Source organism: Strix uralensis, chromosome 23 (genome assembly GCF_047716275.1).
Source record: "Strix uralensis isolate ZFMK-TIS-50842 chromosome 23, bStrUra1, whole genome shotgun sequence".
In the NCBI taxonomy this organism is placed as follows: domain Eukaryota; kingdom Metazoa; phylum Chordata; class Aves; order Strigiformes; family Strigidae; genus Strix; species Strix uralensis.
In genome coordinates, this window is record NC_133994.1 from 6275889 (window position 1) to 6297028 (window position 21140).

General features: G+C 43.1%; 2 protein-coding genes across 5 annotated transcripts; both read left to right on the forward strand.

Moving 5' to 3' along the window:
• The first annotated feature begins 24 nt into the window (after positions 1 to 24).
• On the forward strand, positions 25 to 15342 carry MFN2 (mitofusin 2). Of its 3 annotated transcripts, XR_012632099.1 has the most exons (20): positions 25 to 81; positions 459 to 612; positions 850 to 1028; positions 1732 to 1867; positions 2231 to 2393; positions 2917 to 3041; positions 3365 to 3473; positions 3566 to 3673; positions 4074 to 4227; positions 4469 to 4536; positions 4706 to 4827; positions 5153 to 5279; positions 5948 to 6052; positions 6536 to 6638; positions 7304 to 7524; positions 7673 to 7822; positions 8778 to 8974; positions 9346 to 9480; positions 10150 to 10283; positions 15258 to 15342. XR_012632099.1 is itself a non-coding variant. In XM_074893306.1 (19 exons), the coding sequence occupies exons 3-19, from the start codon at positions 854 to 856 to the stop codon at positions 10217 to 10219; spliced, it is 2268 nt and encodes a 755-aa protein (XP_074749407.1). In that variant the 5' UTR covers positions 25 to 81; positions 459 to 612; positions 850 to 853; the 3' UTR covers positions 10220 to 13140. The 3 variants fall into 3 exon arrangements, 2 of the variants coding, with proteins under 2 accessions (XP_074749407.1, XP_074749408.1); XM_074893306.1 differs by lacking the exon at positions 15258 to 15342 and having other exon boundaries at positions 10150 to 13140; XM_074893307.1 differs by lacking the exons at positions 459 to 612; positions 15258 to 15342 and having other exon boundaries at positions 47 to 81; positions 10150 to 13140.
• MIIP (migration and invasion inhibitory protein) lies at positions 13707 to 20939 on the forward strand. Of its 2 annotated transcripts, none has more exons than XM_074893309.1 (10): positions 13707 to 13857; positions 15510 to 15697; positions 16264 to 16755; positions 17405 to 17507; positions 17978 to 18089; positions 18291 to 18355; positions 18784 to 18913; positions 19295 to 19391; positions 20217 to 20324; positions 20619 to 20939. In XM_074893309.1, exons 1-10 carry the CDS (start codon positions 13722 to 13724, stop codon positions 20781 to 20783), a joined length of 1596 nt encoding a protein of 531 aa, XP_074749410.1. In that variant the 5' UTR covers positions 13707 to 13721; the 3' UTR covers positions 20784 to 20939. The 2 variants fall into 2 exon arrangements, with proteins under 2 accessions (XP_074749410.1, XP_074749409.1); XM_074893308.1 differs by lacking the exon at positions 13707 to 13857 and adding an exon at positions 15266 to 15405 and having other exon boundaries at positions 15486 to 15781.
• Positions 20940 to 21140: the final 201 nt, after the last annotated feature.

Genomic DNA, 21140 nt, shown 5'->3' on the forward strand with positions numbered 1-21140 from the left:
TGGTGCCCCGGGAGCGGGCCCGCCCCGCGCGGGGCGATGACGCACGGGTAACATGGCGGCCTTGCGGGAGCGGCGGTGAAGGTGAGCGGCGGGGTGGTGCCTGGCCGTAGGGGAGGTGGGAGCCGCCTGAGGCCGGGCCGGTCTCTCGGGGAGGGGGGTGTCGCCTCCCCGGCGGCAGGGGCAGGGAGAGGGGAGGGCCGGGCCGGGCCCGCCGGGGCAGGGTCCTGCCGCCCCGCCGAGGCGCGCGCCGCCCTGTGGGAGCGGGCCAGGGGCGCTTCCCGCCCCTTACCTCGCGCGCGCCCGCCTGCCCCCGCAGCTCTGAGGGGAAGGCGATGGCGGCCGCCTGGCGCATCTGCCCAGTGCATCCCCCCGGGCACTGGGATGGCGGGGGAGCAGAGCCTGGCCCAGCAGGGAGCTCGGCTGCCTGTGTCCCTCATCCGCCGGTCCCTCTGCCGCAGAGACGGGGACAGGCTGGAGTCGGCGTCGCTGAAAGAGCTGCGGGACGGAGCCTGGCCAGGGTGAAGGAGAGGGCAGGAAAACTGCGGTCGTTCGTATTCAGGAGGGCCTCGAGCTGACCATGCCTGACTTGTGAAAACGTAACTCATCCTGAAAGTAAGCGGAGGGAGGGCAGAAGTGATCGCTGGGGGCCTGTTTATTGGAACGGAGGACAGAGGAATTTTTTTATTTCTGATGTAGGAGTAATTTCCAATTGTAGAAAGTGGAACAACTTCTTTGTGAAAGAAAAAATGTTTTTAAAATGTGTACTTACCTAGTTTTTGGTAGGATGCTTAGCTGGATAGCTGTTGGCACTTGGTGAGCCACCTTCATTTACTGGATTTTTCCCTGTAGCGCAATGTCCCTGTTGTTTACACGTTCCAAGTCAATAGTTGCAGTGAAGAAGGATAAAAGACACATGGCTGAGGTAAATGCTTCTCCACTTAAACATTTTGTCACTGCAAAGAAGAAAATCAATGGTATCTTTGAACAATTGGCTGCATACATCAATGAGAGCTCCTCGTTCCTGGAAGGTAAGCTGAATTCTTGAACTACGAGTGTGTAACGGTGCTTTGCCCACATACAGTTCCCTCAAACACACACGAAAAAAACCTCATTTGGTTAAATGGCTCTCACAGACCTGTGCTTATTTATACGTGCATGTCTGTTTATATATCAGTATTTATAAGAACAGAAAATTATTTTATTGAATTTGGGTGGAGTTCAGGGTTCATATTTTAAAGTTGACAAGTTCACACGTGTTAGGAAACTGAGCTGGTTAGTGAGCTATGCGTGGGGTTTTATGTTTGGGAGTTTTTTAATAAACTATACAAGACCCTTTATGTTTTTTGCCTATAATTCTTTAAATATTCTTGCCTAGAGGAGTCATTGCTGGTGACATATAGCATATGCCAATAATTGGCTTTAACAGCTTAAAACACAGATAGAAGATTTATCTTTTTTTAAGGATGTTGGAGTGTTTGAAGTGTTGGCTGCATTCTGTTTAAGGCAGTCCTAAGGATGAGAATGGTTATTAGATACACAAAAGAGACCAGCTGATAAATGCTAATGCAAAATCACCTCAGGGTGTAATTGCCTGTGTCAAGATTACCCACACAGACTTTGGGACACAGATAAACACTGAGTTATGTGTGTTGCGTCGTGAAGGAGATGTTTCACCCAGTGCTGAGAGAGATGACTTCTGGAATTCAGAGACATGATGTATTTTGATTTTAGAAACACACAAGAATATAGAGCTTGATCCTGTCACCACAGAAGAGCAGGTGCTGGAAGTCAAAGGATACCTGTCAAAAGTCAGTGGCATTAGTGAAGTGTTGGCAAGGCGACACATGAAAGTTGCTTTTTTTGGAAGGTGAGTCACGTGCTTATGTTGCCTGTGCTCTCCACTTAGTAAAGCAACTGGCTGCTTTAGGATTGTAGCCAGTAAAATATATTTATAGAAACACTAGTGCTCCAGCTTTTGCCTGTAATGTGCATGTCCCTCATATTAATCCTCTTGTAAATTGGAAACAAATACTGTAGCACGTAATTCTTTGATTTGGAAGAATTCTTAAAATAAGAAAATAGAAAAGTCTTTTTGTAAATTGCCTATGGCACTTAAATTATTAATGCTTCTGATGCTGCTTGAGTTTAGAGAACTTGCTTTCTGTAATATGAAAATGAGTATACCTGACTCTCAGAAGCCTAGCTGTCCCGTTCTTTAATCTGCCTTCAGGACGAGCAATGGGAAAAGCACTGTGATAAATGCCATGCTGTGGGACAAAGTCCTTCCTTCAGGAATTGGACACACCACGAATTGTTTCCTGCGTGTAGAAGGGACAGATGGACATGAAGCTTTCCTGCTTACTGAAGGCTCAGAGGAAAAGAAGAGTGTTAAGGTACAGTTTCCTTAAGCATAAGGTAAGAGGAGAAGAGCTCTTCCGAAGTTCCAGAAAAGGGAAGGAACAAGAAAATTAAAGCACTATAAATCAATTTCACAGTTAAGGATTTTAATCACTAAAGGAATAGAGATGGAGAACGCGTTTTTGATAGATGTAGGAAGGGAGGAATGGAGCAAGTTACAGGATGGAACTTGTTCATTTTATGAAAAAGACAGTATGTTGTATTTGTTAGTGATAGCAGGGAACCAAAATGATGCCTGAGCTCTGAGCTCTGTAGGACTGACAGAAGGCACAGACTTCCTGATAATTCCTCAGTGGCCTTTCTTGACAAGAAAATCTCTCATAAACTAGTTGTCTTTTGACTAGGAGACTCAAGAAAGTTTTATGTGGAAAACCTCCCAGTGAGAAGGTGATTTGGATTTGGGTTTTATCTTAAACTGTGAACAGCCCTGAAGGGGAGATAATTGTGTTAATGGGTCTTAGCATACAGGAAATGCTATAAATTATCTGTCTTTAATAGACAGTGAACCAGCTGGCTCATGCCCTTCATCAAGATGAACTTCTGAATGCTGGCAGCCTAGTCAGCGTAATGTGGCCCAATTCCAAATGTCCTCTCTTAAAGGATGACCTGGTGCTGATGGACAGGTGAGAAATACCTTTCTTTCCTTTCCTGCTTATCACAGATTAATTACAGAAATGTCTTATAATACAAATTTAACAAACATCAAGGAAATTGACCCTGTTCTAATCTATGACAGCAACTAAAGTCCTTTGCTGTGGTTGGCGGTCAGAGTTTCTCTTTATTGGTACTTCCTTTTAGTCTGTACTCTGTGTCGCCTCAGGACACTGTAGCTCAGACATGGGAAATTGATGCCCTGAAAAGCTGAAACACATTTCTTATTAACTTTTTAAATTCCGTTTTTGCTGTTTCCATAGCATCGTAATGTCTCTTCTCTTTTTATTGCTAGCCCTGGCATTGATGTAACCACTGAGCTGGACAGTTGGATTGACAAATTCTGTCTAGATGCTGATGTGTTTGTCCTGGTGGCAAATTCTGAATCAACGTTGATGCAAACTGTATGTTCAAGTCCACTTGTTCAGTGAATTTGGCTAAAAGTTGAAAGACTTTGACATGTTAATCTTAAGAGGTTTCGTTCTGTTTTGCGTAGGAGAAACAGTTCTTTCACAAGGTGAATGAACGTCTGTCTCGACCCAATATATTTATTTTAAATAACCGTTGGGATGCGTCTGCATCTGAACCAGAGTACATGGAAGAGGTTTGTGATGTGTTTAAATTCCTTCTCTTTGCATGGATATTAGAGAGTTCATTTTGACTCTGGGCCTTGCAGGTAGAATCAAAGTCGTGTATGTGATTGTTTTACAGTTTGGATTTTTATTACCATAGTGTGGAGACTAGAGTGCGTATAGATTAGTGATCAAAACATGACTTGAAATTTCTGAGCTGGAAATAAAGAGTTTCACTGGGGCCTTTTGAAGTTAGATCACTTAGATCACCTCTGGAAGATTCCATAAAACAGCAATTTTTTATTTTTTTTTTTAATTTTGTATTGGGAGCTTAGACCAGCAGAGGGCATCTGGGTGCCTGGTGTAACCTTTAAGAGATGGAGCATAAAGTGGGTTTAACTGCATGTGGGGTTTATCCTGTTTATCCCTCAGGTCCGTCGACAGCACATGGAGCGGTGTACCAGTTTCCTGGTAGATGAGCTGGGTGTGGTGGATCGAGCCCAGGCAGGGGATCGAATTTTCTTTGTGTCAGCGAAAGAAGTGCTCAATGCCAGGATTCAGAGGGCTCAGGGGATGCCAGAAGGAGGTGAGGAAAGCTAACAGAAACTTTCCATTTTCTTAGAGAGAAGAAAATAGAGAATATCTTGTTCCAAAAAATGGATAAAATTGGGGTGGGTCAGATTATTAATAGAACAGTCAAAAGCAAAGAGGTGACTTAGCAGCACTTTTGCACTGGCTTCAAGGTAAAGCAGGAGCATTTCCTGACGTCCAACATCTGATTGCTTTCTCAAAACTTAAGTGGTTGTTTCGTACTTTCCTTCTCTCAGGTGGAGCATTGGCAGATGGTTTTCAAGTAAGAATGTTTGAGTTTCAGAACTTCGAGAGAAGATTTGAGGTGAGTGTTATGTGTACTAACCTGTTTAGATTTTACTCCTGAAGGGCTGGGGACTGGAGTTTATAAACATGGAGCGGGACCATGTTTTGAAACTAGATTATATGGGAAGGAGAAGTTGTGTTAGTGTGCTTCTGCCTGCTGCTGATCTTGGGCTGCCTTTTATATGCAGGAATGTATCTCGCAGTCAGCAGTAAAAACAAAATTTGAGCAGCATACGGTGAGAGCAAAGCAGATTGCGGAAGATGTTCGTCTCATCATGGATTCTGTGCATATTGCTGCCCAGGAACAGCGGTGAGGAGGGCTTGGTGCTTGCATAACTGAAGCTTGTCTTCTGGGAGAAATTTAAGGGAATATGAGCATTTAAAACGCAGAGCAGAATACAGCGTGTTTGGGAGTGGGATGGACGCGTACCAGTAGTCTTGCTTCTAGTGAATTCTGAGAGTATTGGGAAAAGAACCTTTTCTTTGTCCTGTGCCATGCAGACGTAGTGTGTTGTAGATACTGACACATTTTGTTCTTGGGCAAGAGAATCTGTCTTGTTTCTGGAGTTCAAATGATAATTGTAGATCAAAAATGCATTTATCTGGCTTTTTGATGAGTACTTTGTTTTCACCAGAGTTTACTGTCTGGAAATGCGAGAGGAACGACAGGAACGTTTAGGTTTTATTGACAAACAGCTGGAGCTCCTTACTCAAGACTACAAGCGGAAAATAAAACAGATCACAGAAGAAGTGGAGAGGCAGGTAAGGAGGAGTGGCTGCAGAAAAATAGATTGTCTGAAACACTACTGGCATGGTGGGAAAAATGCAAAGCGCTGACAAAGGTTTGAAGTACTAGAAATGGGGGAGTTACAGATGGGAAGACATGAAATGCTTTCAGAAGAAGTCTTTTTTTTTTTAAGTAATAAAATGAAAAGTAGAATACTTGGGGGTGCCTTTCAGAGAGACTTATATAAGATGATTTAAAAAAACAATGAGATTTTGATTAATGTTTGAATTATTATTGCTACTATATTTCAGTCTTAAATGTTTCCTAAAATACTAAAAATATTTAAGTTTCCTTATTCATAATAACGTCAGTTGTCTTACTATCAATAATAACATGCCATTTTTACGAGTATGAATATACAGAAAAGGCCTGTACATTTTTCGCAAGTCTTATATTGCCTCAGTCTTTTTCTGTCTGCATTGTTATACAGAGCATAGATCTATATACTTCTCGGCCATCTTCTTTGTTTGCAAGTCACCAGTACTGCATTTTGCAATTGGTGCACAATGGCTGCATGGTGCTGCACAGTCATAGTGCCTGGTGTTCAGTACTGCTCCCTAAGAAATGCATGTCTTCAGTGGTGGTTTTCTGTCTCTCCCTAGGACAGGATATATAGAAACTCTGTCCTGTGCTGTTTCTCTAGGTGTCAAATGCAATGGCAGAAGAAATCAGACGGCTTTCAGTGCTGGTAGATGAATACCAAGCAGACTTCCATCCATCTCAAGTAGTTCTTAAAGTTTACAAGAGTGTAAGTGATGTTTACTTCATACAGATTGCTTAAGCAATTTAAAGAGGTCTTTTTTGCTCTGAGCTCAGTAATATGAGCTAAGCTTTTCATGCACTGAAAAATCTTTTGTTAGAATGTCTCTTGCATTTGGATAGCTTCTGTAAAAAGTGAACATCTAAAAAAAAAAAAAGGAAGAAATTGATTATTCTTTTAGTAATCTCAGTGATAAATTGGTACGCGTGTGATGTATCACATTGTATAGATCAGACAGAACTCTTCCTAGACTACAGAGTACATGTGAGATTTTTTTTTTATTTGCTTTTTCCTCTCCTTCACTGAGGAATGCAGCGGGGGGGGGAAATGAAATTAATGATAGAACTGTGGGCAGACAGAAAGCATGCCTCTGTTCTGGGAGGGTTTTTTTAACTTGTGAGCTCTAGCACCTGTAGCCTGCGTCTCACCTATGTTTATTTTAAGTTTAATAATTCTTCCTTTGTTTGTCAGGAGCTGCATAAACACATTGAAGAAGGCCTGGGCCGTAACATGTCAGATCGTTGCTCCAATGCAATCACAGCTTCCCTGCAGACAATGCAGCAAGAAATGATAGGTCAGTTCAGCAGGCAATATTTCCCTTTATCTTTCCTTTAACTGTAATGCAAAATAACTGGCTTTCTCTTTTAATCTGATGGCTGATATGCAGTTGGCATCATCTTACTTTACATCTTGATTAGTAATGCTGTTGTGTGGAGGAGTAGTTCCTCCTGCTTTTTCCACTCTCTGAGCTTGTGCGGTGATTTGCTGATGAATATATAAAATCAGCTTAATTCTCAGGACAGAGAGGAACTGTGACTTCAGAAACTTGAGAGATTCTCAGACCAAAATTCTAATGAAATGTGAGTAACTTGTAACTAGGTGCCTGTCTGAATATAAGCTTTAATTAGGAGTATGGTGCCTGAACAGTCTTAGAACTGGCTTTCAGATTTTGTTCTGCAAGCTATGGCTAAACTGTAAATTTCACCAGCTACCTGTAGTGATTAAGGAGCATCCATGGAAAGATTTCCTCCTGTGTTGATCTGAAGAACTAAGAATTGAATAGTAATTTGTGATGTATCTCTCGCTTTGCAACATGCTTGGCTTTAGGAAGTTTAAGGTACTAAGAAAAATAACTGCGGACGATGGAACAACCCATAACCACCCTGATTACAGAATACAAGTTCAGTTAGTTCTTGTGAACTCAGTAGTCTTTTTTTGATGTTTTTATTTTCTGTGCAGATGGTTTAAAACCCCTTCTCCCAGTCTCTTTGCGGGGCCAGATAGACATGTTAGTTCCCCGACAGTGCTTCACACTCAGCTATGATCTGAACTGTGACAAGCTTTGTGCCGACTTCCAAGAGGACATAGAATTCCATTTCTCTCTTGGATGGACAATGCTGGTGAACAGGTTTTTGGGACCAAAGAATGGTCGTCGGGCCTTGATGGGCTATAATGACCAGGTGAGATACCTTGTTGAGTGATCAGGGTAGATGTGATATTCATCACTTCGGTAGCTGTTGAAGTCTTTTTGGTGGGAAGGGCAGTGGCTTGCCTTCTCTTATTATGTACTTTGTTTTTGTTTTGTTTTGTCACTGCTTTTCTAATTAGGTTCAACGCCCTTTAACACCAGCAAATCCCAGTCTGCCTCCTTTGCCTCAGGGCTCTATGACCCAGGAAGAGCTCATGGTGTCGATGGTGACTGGACTGGCCTCGTTAACTTCCCGAACTTCCATGGGGATCATCGTGGTTGGTGGCGTGGTGCGTTGGCAGTCTGAGCGGCATTTATATAAATAAAGTTGGAGCACAGACTTGAAAAGTGCTTCCACTGCTGGATACTGGAGATAGTTGCTATTCACAGATAGTGAAATACTTTCTCCTTTGATCTCCCATTTGAGTATAAATACTGAGCTTATTTTGCATAATAATTAGGCCTGGAGCCAGGTTTGTTGCAAAGAGAACCCTTCAAAATATGTTACAAAAGCATTAAATAGTGTCTGGTTTTTTTTTTTTTTTCTGTGAGAAAACTAGTTACTTTTCCCATTTATAGAGGAATCAGGACAGATAGATCTACAAAGAGCCTCTGATGATGTGTATCTTCCTTCCTGGAAGGGGAGGAGAGCACTTAATTTTAGATACTATGCCTAATTTATTTTGGAAAAAATCAGCACTTCCTGCTTTTCTGTCTTTTGAAAGTAATGGATGTTTTGAATCTCAAATCTCCCCAAACTGCAGAGGCGTAAGAGATCTAACTCAAGTTGCATGATAACTAGTTCCTGCTGTGGGAAGAATCTGAGTTTCTGTAGCGCCAGTTCCATACCTACATGCTATTCTGGTGTCACAGTGTCTAGCAGTGGATGATTTCTCAAAGGGGAGATGGTTGCTTAAAAATATCTTTTACTTCAGAAACAGGGATTCTGTGAACCAGATGAAGTTCGCTTGCACTTGCAGGTGTAATTTAAATGTGTTGGAAAGATTAACCCATACCTAACCTAAACTATTGGAGTTTTGTATTTTTATTTTGTAGACTGGGCATCAGTAGTGAGCTGTCTGACCTCAGGGTTATCTCTCTGGCTCATTTTCATGTGCCTAGAAGATAAGCACAATGCTGCCTGCACCTAGAAGATAAGCGCAATGCTGCCTGCACCGTTGTTAGGAGTTAGCATTGTTCCTAGATGATGATCCTGTTATTTGCTTCTCCTTGTGCTTTTTTTAGGTCTGGAAGGCTGTGGGTTGGAGACTGATTGCTCTCTCTTTTGGCCTTTATGGGCTCCTTTATGTATATGAGCGCCTCACCTGGACCACAAAAGCAAAGGAGAGAGCTTTCAAACGGCAGTTTGTAGAGTACGCTGGTGAGAAGTTGCAGCTCATCGTCAGTTATACGGGTTCTAATTGCAGCCACCAAGTCCAACAGTGAGTTGCCTATATTCAGCTAAAACCTTCTCTGAATTCTGTTGTTTGGGGTTAAATGATATTCCTTGTTAAAACAAGATAGGTCTGCATACTGAATTCCAGATTTTAGAATGTGTAATGATACATGTGTTTTAAAAGAATATTACATTTATTTTTGAATCACCGATGTAGTATTTGGGTACTGTTAAGCATTAGTCTTAATGTATTTCCATTTTTCAAATCGAGTTGCTCTTGATGCTGTTAACATATTCTTGTGCGGAAGTGAAAAGATGAACATCTGAGTCAGTATCACCATACAGCAAAGGGATTTATTCCTTGAATTTGTTGCTTGATCTTAGTTGTCATATCCAGCTATTCTTCTTGTTTCATAGAGAGCTTGCTGGAACGTTTGCTCATTTGTGTCAGCAAGTGGATGTCACACGGGAGAATCTTGAGCAGGAAATTTCTGTCATGAATAAAAAAATCGAAGTTTTGGATTCACTGCAGAGTAAAGCAAAACTGCTCAGGTGAGGTTTTTACCATCCCGTATACACAGACATTTGCATACAATTGTTTTTCATGTGATTGCCCTAAAATGTTCAGATTAGGGTGTATCTTTGAGTGCAGTCCTTCCTCCGTCACAGCGTTTGATGTGCAGACATCAGCATCTTTCCCTACCAAGTTGTGTTCCCTTTCACTGTGTACTTTCCCATGTACAGCTGACAGTCATTTAAATATTCTGTCTCACAAAACACCTTTTCCCTCTTGTTTTTGGTTTGTTTGGAATTACAGTTCCTTTTCATTTATCAAAATGTACAGTCCCCTACTCCTACAAACTCCTTCAGGCTATTATAAAATTATGCAAAAAGTCTCACCTTTGCCTTTGTACACAGTTTGATGTTTTTCTTCACCCTGCAAAGGCTGTTGGGAAGAATTTTTCAAACCTTCCTTACCAACACAGTAAGATCAGTGTGAAGCTGTGACCGAGATCTCGGTTTGAAGCTCAAAGCCTAGGGACTGTTAGCAGGCAAGTGCTCCTGACCTGAGGCAGGGCAAGGAAGAGTAGCAGCATTTTGGAATGGACCTCTGGCACTCCTCTCCAGGCCTTGCTGTTTACTCGTTTTAGTCATGCTTCTTTCAGATTGGCCTGAGAAAAGCTGTTTTACTCACCTAATGAAGATTTTCTGTCTTTGCAGGAATAAAGCGGGTTGGCTTGACAGTGAACTCAACATGTTCACACATCAGTACCTTCAGCAAAGCAGATAGTGTGTGAAGAAGAGACGATCAACGCTTTTCCTTCAGTGCTCTCTTAATTACTGCAGAGAACATGGTGGGTGATGGAATTCCCTAAACGGAATGAGCAAAAGCCTATTGCTGTTTCCAGTTGCTGTGTGAACAGTAGGATTCTGCTTCCCCGTTTTGTGTCCCACCTCTAAACACTAGCTGTTTATAACTCTTTTTTTTCCTTCTTGTAAGACCAGGCTACTTCAGAAGGAATGTGTGCTTCATACATTTACAGGGGGCTTTTTAAAGCAAAATCAAGTACAGTAACAACTTTAAAACAAACAAGTGTTTATTAGGTTAAAAATTATTCTGACTTTACTACATGACGATAGAACTTTTGATTTCCAAGCCCCAAGTTGATGTATGTGACAAGCAGCTGTTTGTCTAAACACAGGCCCCATGCACACAGCTGTAATGATGGTTTCACAGTGCATTTATAGCCCGTGCAGGCCTATCTCCTAGGTCAATATTCCGTTATTACAGAACATGACAGAGTCACCGTGTCCCTTCATAGGAAGGTTTATTACTGTCAGTATGTTTAAACCTATGAACAAAACCCAGTTCACTTCCAAAGCAAGACAGAGATTTTGCTTTGGTAAGCTTATTGTCTTTGGAGTTAGTTTCTTCCTCTTAAGAGCTCTTTAGTAATGCAGTCTGGCCCATTTCACGTCATAGACAAGTAGTTTGCAAAGATGTGACTGGCTCCTCTGAAGGAGGTAGTGCTGATAATTTGGCAGCTTGCTGAGGAAGAAAAATAAGAAAGAAAAGCTGCTTGACAGAATCTAACAAACTGCCTTATGAGATAAGTTGATGAATGTGGGGTTTTTTTGGAAATGCACAGCTGTGTTTCTGGAAGCAGGCCTTTGGAATTCCATTACCACAATTTGGCCACAAGAACAGCATGCAGATTACAAGCTGTAAGAGATTTTGCTTTATGCAGAGTTCCCATAGGATGTTACAGTCCATGCAGTAATATGATTTGATGTTATTTCTCTTCTGTTAAAAGTATGAGAATGAGCTGGCAAGTGCAGCTCCTCTGGGGCGGACAGGAGATGTCCCCCTTGTATTTCATGCCAGGGCAAGAATGGGTTAAGGCAATTCATTTTTTTTAAAAACATTCTTTATTTGCAAATAGATGAAATTAATTGTTGAGTTTTGCCCTGGAGCACTTCTGGAGTATAAGATTTGAGAACTGTAGAGACTTTGAGTCTCTTCCTTTTGGAAAAGATAGAGAAGAAATTCCCACTGATTACAGTAGTACCAGGATTAGGTTCCTACGTTGCAAAGTTTGTTTTCCACTTAGTGGGTCAGTGTTTTGCCTTGTGTTGGGTATAACCTTTCTGTTCCCCATAAAATGTCTGAGGAATCTGGAATCAGATCCTGTAATTCTGAGGTTAGTGACAACCTAAATCTGTTCAGCATCAAACTTCAGAAAATATGGGCTATCTTTGAGCAGGTCCCAGCTGAATTCAGAACTACTAAGCGTGGATTTTTTTTTTTTCCTTCTTACTGGCAATGAGAATTTTTTCTTGGAAATGGTATCAGCTGGCCTTAGGATTTCTCGTTCATGCTCAGGTGTGAATATATGTGCCTGTGACAAGTCTCCTGTTTTGTGTGTCATGAAAGTTCCAGAAGGAAGAAGCTGCCTGATTCTTGAGGGAGTAAAAATAGTGATATGTCAGTATGTACTTTAGACTGTTCTAAAATTTACAGTAAGACTTTAAGTATCTTGATCATAGGAGCTGGCAGTAAGACTTTTGTTATGTCCCTGGAATGCAGGAAGCAAACAAACCTTTTGCTTCCATTAGCTTTGAATCCAAACCAAACTGAAGTGTCTTTCATCAGAGGGCTTGGTTGGTTTCCTCAGGCAACCACCAGGCCATAAATATGGCTTAGATCAGATCTGAGAATGAATAAGAAAGGAATTTGAGTCCTTGCCTCTGGAAGTGTGTTCTCTAGGGCTTGTGGCAAGTGGAATCATCCACTGTTACTCTGCTGCAGGTATTAGGTGAATAAATTTGCATCTCTAGGCTCTCAAGCTGTCACATACACGTTTATAATAGGCTATGTGCTGTGCTATTGAGTTAAAACATTAATCACATCCCTAATACACCAGGAAATTGTCAGTTCCAGGTGGAGGGAGATGATGCTGTACCACTGCTCGGCAGCTCTAGGTTACCTGAAATGCTGACCTTGCTTTTGAAGACGTGTGTGCGGTGTTAGCATCTCCTCAGCAGGCCTTTAGGGGAAATCTGATAAATGAGCTGATCTTTAAGCCAATGTCTGATCTGTGACGGGAAAAGAGACTGATGTGTTCTTAGAATCTGGTGTCTTGCCAGTGTGTGTTTCTACAACTGTTCAGATTTTGGTGATGTAGGCATTCTCGCTGTAGTGCTGAAACCTAACCTATAGAACGGGGGAAAGAACCGCGTGAATTTTTTAAGAAGCAAAACTGCTAACATGGGAGGGAAGAGTTTTTAAGTGTGTCTCTAACCCTTGTCCCTAGAAGCCCAAGTGATCAAGAATCAAGCTGTTAAAAGAAAGGCCTATGATCTGGATTCCTCTTAAACAAAATACAGCTGCACTTCTTTAATTCAGAGTGGTGGAGGAATGAACACTAGTGGCAAGGAGGCTGTTCTGATTTTGCTAAAGAATAGTAAACTAATCCTTAGAACAGGTAATTCCAAAACCAATCTCCAAACTCTTATTAAAGAAGGTCAGCTAAATGCACTTTATCTTATTGCTGCTACTTTTCTCATTGTGTTATGTTGATGGAGCTCTTCAAAATACTCTTACCAGTGAGTTTTCTCTCTGCTGTATTTAAGGTGATAAATTTGCATGAATTATTCCTGTATCAATGCTGTAAACAATGGAAACCACAATAAAAATGAATTGGAAAAATATTTCTCCTGCTGTGTTCTGCATGTCATGATACAAAATCTTCAAGTGTAAGTATCATATATTCAGACGATGATATGCCACTCTGTTGTAGTAAATAGCATGTTTGACAATAGTGACCTTTTATCTGTGTTCCTATGAAAATTAACAAGACCAATGATACTGAACTATCTGATAGAAAGTTTAAGAGATTCCTTCTTAAGTTACACTAAAAATGTCAGTGTTGAATCAGTGATTTCTTGAGCACGTTGTAGGAAGTGTTAATGGTCAGCAGATACTGCGTTCGGAGGCTGAGGGCGGTGAATCGCTCTTCTCCCGGGAGATTACAGCGGGTGTGCTACAAGAGGCAGATTTTCAGTGATGACCTTTGAGAGCGGCTCCCTTTTAGCTCCCGGGGGTGTTGGGGGTACGTGCTCCCTTCAGACAATCAGCTGCGGCGGTTGAACGAGCCCAAAAGGAGGAACGTTAGGCCCGGGTCCTGCCCCTCCCTGCCCTCGGCCTGCGCTCCGGGCGGGGGCTTGGCGGCGGCTCCGCGGGGCTCCGGGGCTCCTCCCGCCGCCGCCGGGCGGTGCTCCGGGCCCCGCGCATGCCGGGAGAGGCGGGGCGGGCCCAACCGCGCCGATGCGAGAACGGCTGGCCCGGGGCCTTCCTGGGGAATCCCGGTGGCGACTGGAGCGAGGGCGGGGGTGCCCCGGCCGCGGGAGCGGAGCGGCGCGGCGCAGGTGGGCCTGAAAGCGCGGAGTCGGCGCGGGCAGTTGGGGCGCCCGCGGCCGTGGAGCCGCCGGGCCTGGTGAGGCTCGCAGCTCCCCACGCCGTACTCTGGAGGGAGGCGGGGCTTCCCACTCGTCTGCCGGCTGCCAGACTGGCCTCTGGAAGAGGAAAGGGGAATTTTACAACGCTCGGGGCCGTCTCCCCTGTCTTATGGGCATGGGAGAGCCGAGCCAGCGCGTCTGCGCAGAAACAGCTCTGGGGAGCTGCGCATAGGTGTTGGACAACTTTCTTGCAGAGAGGAAAGTTCTTAGAATCTCGTGAGACAACCATTATTTATTTTTAACTGCCAGAAGCCAAGCTCCTTTTCGCAAAGGATTGGGGCTAAAATAATTTCATAAGCTTGAACCCCTGGGGTTGAGCACGAAGGACTAACAGCTTATTGAAGATTATGCTAAGAGTGGACCTCATCTGGTAAAACCCTTCCAGAAAGTCCCTTGACTAATGTTATTTTCAGAGTATTTGTTTTCTGATGAGCAATGATGAGAGGATGCTGGTAGTTTTGTCGTGTGCATAGTGTGAGAACTTCTGTTTTATTCAAATGATCTCAAATTTAGTGCCTCAAGACTGACATTTCTATTTTATGCCCAGTAGTGCACCTCTGGCTTATTTCTTGTAGTTTTTCTATTGGTAGCACTGTGCTTTGCTCATCCCAGTGCTGTTGTGCAGCATATGCATGTGATTCCTCACGTCCAGTTGCCAAGGTAGCAGAGACAAAAGCAAATCAGATGAGCTTTGGAGCAGGGTTTAGGGATCCTTTGGAACAAAAGGTCTTAGGGAAGCACAGCGTTTTCTTGAGAACACGATCACTCTAGCCAAAAGCAATGTGGGAATTTGGGTTTAGGGGTTTTCTTTGTTTTATTTAAAAAAAAACACTTCCTGCAAATTTAGAGGCAATTTTGACGTTATAAACATGTTGAGCAGTGTTCCTGTCAAACTAAGCTTTATTTATTTATCTAACTAAGCTTTATTTTATTTATTTATTTATTTATAAACTCATTTTTTTCCCCTCTTCTAATAAAAGGGCTTAGTGATTGGAATTGTCAGAGCCTTAGTCATAATTGAGCCTTTTGGAGTCTTCCTGCCCGGGGAACGTGGAGGATAGTCTTGACTCTGTATTTCTTTTGGATGTAGTCAATACATTCATATTCATTATTCATATTTTGAACTTATGAGCATCCTGGTATTACCTACCACAGTATAAATTTTGATGCTTAAAAATAACATTAAAGCAGAATTACATAAGGTTGTCCTAAATATCAGCCTCTGAATCAAATGTCTCTTATGTGGCTTTTTGATGTGACTTTTTTCATGTTTACTGTTTCCTCTGTAAGAGTGTCTTGTCTCTATTCAGTCAGCTGCCAGTTTCTGGGTGCAAAATACTTGACAGTACATCTGAGGGGAGAGAAGTGTGCAGTGGTGCTCATTCTTAGCGTAAAGAGTTTTGAGACTGGCTGATTTCTCAAGAGCTATGAGCGACACTCCTCAATGTTCCAACAGCTGTAAGTGGTTTTTATGAAAAGTCCTCTGAAAGTCGTTTCTCTCGAGTTTGCTTCTTTGCTTAATGCTTCCATTTATGTAGTTCACCTTTCCTCTGGCTTTACAGGAAAATGTTTTCATAGGATGGAGTTAGAGCACCTGAAGAGGCTGCGTCAGGCCAGCCAGGACCTTCTACAAAGGCTCCAAATGAAGCAGGAAGAGATCAGAAAAAGACTTCCCAGGAAGCCGCTCTTTCCAGCATCTCTTCGTAATAGAACAGCTACTGAGAGATCTGTCCCCTTGCCCAAGAGAGGGGTATGTGTTGTGTCTGTGCTAGAAGTGCTGGCAAGCAAACCGACATTGTCTGATAGGCAGCAGCTCTGCCTATGGAAGGGTGAGGTAAAGGAGATGCATGGACGTAGAGGAGCTGGTAGAAAGTGAAATGTGAAATATGGAGTCTGTTAGAAAAGTAGCTAGTCTTTGTTTATTGTTTATCCTGTGGTCTCCAATACGTTCTCCTTGCAAAGGGTTCAGAGATTAGTTCCAGGTGAAGAAATTTAGGTTTCTTCATTTAAGAGATGAATGAACATTGTGGAACACAGTCCTTTTATTTCTTCTAAGAACAAAGGCTGAAAGTTTAGCAGTTCCTCAACTTGGGAAAAGCTGCATTTAGCTGGAAGTGGATCCCTTTCTTATCTTCTCCCAACAATAATAATATCTCATGAATGATACAAGGATTTTGCTTTTTTCCCCACAGGAATTTAAAGGGGTGAGCAGACTGGAATGAGAGGTTGATTTTCTCTTACTGAGTGAAATGTCCTAACGAAAGGTATCTGTAATCTGAATGCTGCTGTGTGATATGAGAGTCTGTGTCTTTACAGAAGGAAAATCAGGTCGATGCTGTGAAGTCTACAGCTGATCCTGCAACGTTGGTGTCTCTGGAACCTAGAGCTTACGCAGCCAGGGCAGCCCTCTGTTCATCTCTTAAACACACCAGCAATGACAGAGGAGTACAGCAACAACAACCGAAGATGCAGGAAGCAGTAGGTTTGGATTCCAGCTTTCCTGGAAAAGAGAAGAATGTTATGCCAGTGTCTGCAGTCATTATGTGTGGCAGAGAATCCTCCAGAGTGGATAGGGATGGCTGTGCTCGAGGAAGTCCAGAGAAGGAATCCTTCCTTCTGGGACATGGAGAGAACAGAGCACAGTCCACTCTGCTGCATGGTTTCCATGAGAAAAAACAGCTTAAGGGTCATCTGGAGCCATCACTGAGCAGAATACAAAGCGAACAGACCAGCAAGCAGCATGTCGTCATTAGAGAGCCCATAATCCATAAATCAGTCTTGCTGACATCTCCATCCAAAGAGTTGAAGGTAAATGGTGAAACCAATGCTTTGCTTATTTTCATAAGTCAATAGAAGGATGGGGAGAAGGCGTCAGGAAAACATTACTTGCCCTGTTCCCACTATGTAAATTGGAGGTTGAGCTCAGAACTGTTCCCAGCCCTAGCAGCCAGGGGCTGTTGGCAGTTTCTTCAGGCCCTGCGTTCCTTAGCCCTTGAACCAAAGACCAGAAAACTGTAGCACTTCACTGTAAGACTCCTTGTCATTTGCCTGTGTGATTCATACGCTCGGGGAGAAATATTCAACAGCCCGGTGCAGTGCTGCTGCTGCATAGCTTGTTTCCTTAAGCATGAAGGGCAGGCTATTGCCGTGATCATCTTCCAGGGCAGCACAGCTGGCCTGATGTTTGGGGTTGTGTGACGCAGGGAAGTCAGCATTTTCTTTAAGTCCCTGAAAAATACCACCTTAGCCTGGGCACATCCCCTGCCTCCTCTTACTGTTTTATGAATTGAGAAGTCGAAGGGTTGGTGAGCAAATTGCTGGTAGAGGCATAGGTAGAATCCAGCCTCAGCTAAGCCACAGCTGTCCCATTTGAACAGCTGCCAGTTGTTTCCTCAGCTGTACCTTTGAATGTCCTGCTAGATGTATAAGAAGTCTTTATGAATTGTTTTCTTCCCAGAAGCAAGCTGGTCATGTGGCGTTTCAGTCTGACCCTGAAGAATGTACCATACCTGTGAGCAGCTGGGCCGTGCGTCCTTTTCTGGGCTATGACTGGATTGCAGGTGAATCCTAAACCTGAAGCACAGCCCTCGGCATGAAGTGGTAATATGAAGAGTCAAAACACAATTTACCACCCCTTTAAATTGAGGTGTGACAGAACTGCAGACCTAGAGCCCCCGTAGCAGGTCTCAGCAGAGGAGCTGCAGTTTTGTCAGAAACTGTTCCCTGTCCGGGCCAGAGGTGACCTCTGCGTCCCTGGAATGATGAAGTAGCAGCGGTGTGGGAAGCCAGGCAGCAAGTGGCAAAGCTGAGTGGGGTCAGAGGGGGATACCAAGTAACCAAAATGAATAAATGCAATAAGGGGGCTAAACCACACAGTAAATCTCTGACTTGATGTGATGGCATGCTCTTGTCATTATCCATTTTGGTGCTTCAGAACTTTGGTTGGTTTGACTGTTCTGCGTGAGGCTTGCTTGGTGCTTTCCTGAATTTGGTAAATCCTCGAACTTTTCTCTTTCCTTGGTGTTCTCAGGGCTCCTGGATACAAAATCTTCAGTAGCAGAAAAATCTGACCAATACTTTGCTGAGCTGCATGAGTTCCGACAGGCCAATAAAGAAGCGTGTATTGATGAGCAGCACCTGGAGTAAGTGGATATGGGGGAAGAGCTGAAGCAGCAATGTATCCCTTTAGAGTAATGAGAAGTTTAATCTGATTGGAGTGGGGAAATTGTAAGGGTGGCTTTGTAGGCCTTTATTTACCTCCCAATCACAAATGTATGCTTGGAAAAGCTGTTCAGAGGGTCTGCGCCCCTGTCACTAACTGATTTGTTTGCATGTTTGTTTAGGCCCAAGGCTCTGGATTACATAGTTCCTGAACAAGAACCAGATTTGATAAACAGTTCCCATAAGTGTAAGATCAGATTTCTTCTTAATCCAATTCCTGTGAACAAACAACTGAGCAGTCTTTGGCTGTCGTTCTCAGAGAGCCAGACAAGGAAGAATGTGTTGTTTTTAGCTGCAGCTTCTAAACCAGATTTAACTTCCTACTCCAAAGATACTTGAGTCTTCTAGGAATCCTCTGTCAATCAGTGTCATCTTACTTTGTCAGGGTTTCTTGTAATTGGCTAATGTTCTCTTTATAAGTTGAGGAGGTTGAAGTTTTGGTTTTGCTTTTTAGGAACTTATTTGGGGACAGGAAATGTGAAAGATACTTCAGGAAAAGCAGCTCTTTCTATAGAATGCGTGTGTGGTACTGTGGTAGAACACAGCTTTGTTGACTGAGTTGAGGAACCTTCTGACAAACTAGAAATACGATGATGATTTGCTACTCTGTGACAGGTGTTTACTGTTACCGATTAAACCAGCGCCTCTTCACTGTCCCTCTGGATTCAGAATCTGTCTGCCTCATGTGTAAGATCCCACGTACTCACCAGCCCCCAGAGATACTGGAAGAGCCAGCCTATGTCAGGTAGATAAGAGTTATTGCTTTGTAATATTGCAGAACTCAAGGAAACAGTAGGGAAGAAAAAGCTGATCATATGAGGGAGAAAACAGCATCAGAATAGCTCTGTAGAAGGTTGCTGTTCTTAGGGCAGAGATACCTCTTGCTTAAAAACTCCCTATTGATCTTTTCTGTAAGCAAAACCAGTTTTGAAGTCAGTGAGAAATGCATGTTTTATCTGAATTTGGCCCAGAATCTGAATGTACATGGTAAGTCTAACGCCCTAATCCAAAACTATTTCGCTTGGCTCACTTTGGGATTAGGCCCTTGGATTCTGAGTGGGAAGACATGCAAATTTCCGCTGCCTTGTCGAAGGTGTAGGTGATTACTTCTGTTGTGTGGTTGCAGGGTCAGCGTTCCCAGGTCTACTCTTATGCCTGCCTACAAATACAAAGCCCATCGCAGGAAGAGCTTCGAACCGGCAGACGACCTGGCATTACCTTCAGTAAGTTGCTGTTTTCTTGCTGATACTGAGGGCACAGCACAGGCTGGGCGTTGTTTCACAGCACAAGAAGGAAAGAGAAACTGGGACTCATGCCCCTGGCAGGGTTTCCACTAAAATTTCTGATTTACGTCACTGAGGTAGCAAGAAAAACCACTGGTGTGTGCTTCTGAGTTCATACCTTGGTGTAACTGGCATAAAGTATATGACATATCTCCACATGCTTTACACTGAGAAAAAGAAAGTGCCATATGGAGCTGTATGCTTCTGGGGCATAATTCAGCTGCCTTATTTCAGGTATTGAACTTTCAACATGATGAACCATACCGAAGAGCGCCCGTGTTTCTTTCCACAGATGTTAGGGAGTCTAAAAGACAAGGTTCTGTGAAGTGTTCACAGTGTATAGGAGCCAGGCAAAATCAATAGTGACAAGATGGGATTTAAAACTGGTTTTGTAGAGTTGGTCCTGTATTCCAGCCACTAGGCTATGCTGCAGGGATTATTACTAATCAGACCTAGCCCTGGCCTAGAGATTTTCCAGGAAGAGGTAGGAAGAAACCTGGTTCTGTGGTCTAGAGAACTGGATGAGTCAGTTGAGGTGGGTTCAGAGAGGTCAGGTGCTTGAGTTCACAAAGCAGAAGATTGGTTCAGAAATAATTAGCTGGTGAAGGGTGGAAGAGGGGATAGCTATGCAGTTTTGCTTTGTTAGAGATTTCTTCTCTTTCCTGTTAGTCATATAAAACTCTACAAAAATTAATTAATTACCCGATAAAACCTCCTTGTGTAGAAGTTACTATTTATAACTAACAAGCCCATCTCTTTTCACAGCATTGCCTGGCCGGCTGGGAAAATACCATCCCTTCCAGCAACCCCACGCTCAGCAGTTTGGATCTGCGAGCTTCACTGGAAGAGAAGCCGTCTCACCATCCTCGCCTGGTAAGAGTCCCTGGAGGTGCTGTGAAATGCACAGATGGGAATCGTGATCCTCTCTCACTAGAGGGTATGATAATCATCGATGGCTGAGCAAACGAAAGCGCCTGGAAGATTATCTCCTTATCTCCACAGGGAAACATTTTCCTTCCGCTGCTGTGTAAACTAGTGTGCACAGACACAAAAAAGGAAATAGAGCTGGATAACAGGCAAAAGCCTGTTCAGCTCACCAATCTTCATCAAAACGGGAAAAGTCACTTTGGCATTCTTTGATTAATATCCTCTTCTTTTGGATTCCAGAACTCGGTGTCCAGAGTGTCAGGAGGAACCGGAACTGACCAGCTTCTGAACCTGACCCACTTGACACGCTTCAGATTTAGCAGTGCTTCTCAGCAGAGGGAGCAAACCAGACCTGGACACTACAGAGCAGCTCCAAATTTAAATCTGACTGCCTCAACTCTGTGAACCATTGACTTGATTGCTCTGGGGAAGGGATGGGCGCAGGGTGTGGAAACAAGTCTTATTTGGATAAAAATAAATATTTGAACAGATTTTTCCTAGTTTTCATAGTTGTGCGCATACATGAGCATTCAATACACATGTGAGAGTTTGTACATTCAACTATGTTTTTTCACTTTTCTTTTTTGCTTTTTGTAGCTACTTCTAAGCAGATGCATGAGCTTTCCCACCTAGGCCTGTGATGTGATGTGTACAGGATGACTAACTAGTACTGTTACCACTAGGACAGCTGTAGCAACAGAGTTCATCTGCCACCTCAACTAAATAAACGAGAAGTGTAATGTCAACTCTGAATGCCAGGGT

Excerpts from the sequence above, each read along its gene's own strand:
- MIIP (XM_074893308.1), top strand. The coding sequence starts at position 15,375 with ATGAGCGACACTCCTCAATGTTCCAACAGCT. Across the intron at positions 15,782-16,263 it reads TCTGCCTATGGAAGGGTGAG|AAGGAAAATCAGGTCGATGC; the intron begins GTAAAGGAGATG and ends GTGTCTTTACAG. Across the intron at positions 19,392-20,216 it reads ACGACCTGGCATTACCTTCA|CATTGCCTGGCCGGCTGGGA; the intron begins GTAAGTTGCTGT and ends CTCTTTTCACAG.
- MFN2 (XM_074893306.1), top strand. The coding sequence starts at position 854 with ATGTCCCTGTTGTTTACACGTTCCAAGTCAATAGTTGCAGTGAAGAAG. Across the intron at positions 3,474-3,565 it reads AATCAACGTTGATGCAAACT|GAGAAACAGTTCTTTCACAA; the intron begins GTATGTTCAAGT and ends TGTTTTGCGTAG. Across the intron at positions 4,228-4,468 it reads TCAGGGGATGCCAGAAGGAG|GTGGAGCATTGGCAGATGGT; the intron begins GTGAGGAAAGCT and ends TCCTTCTCTCAG.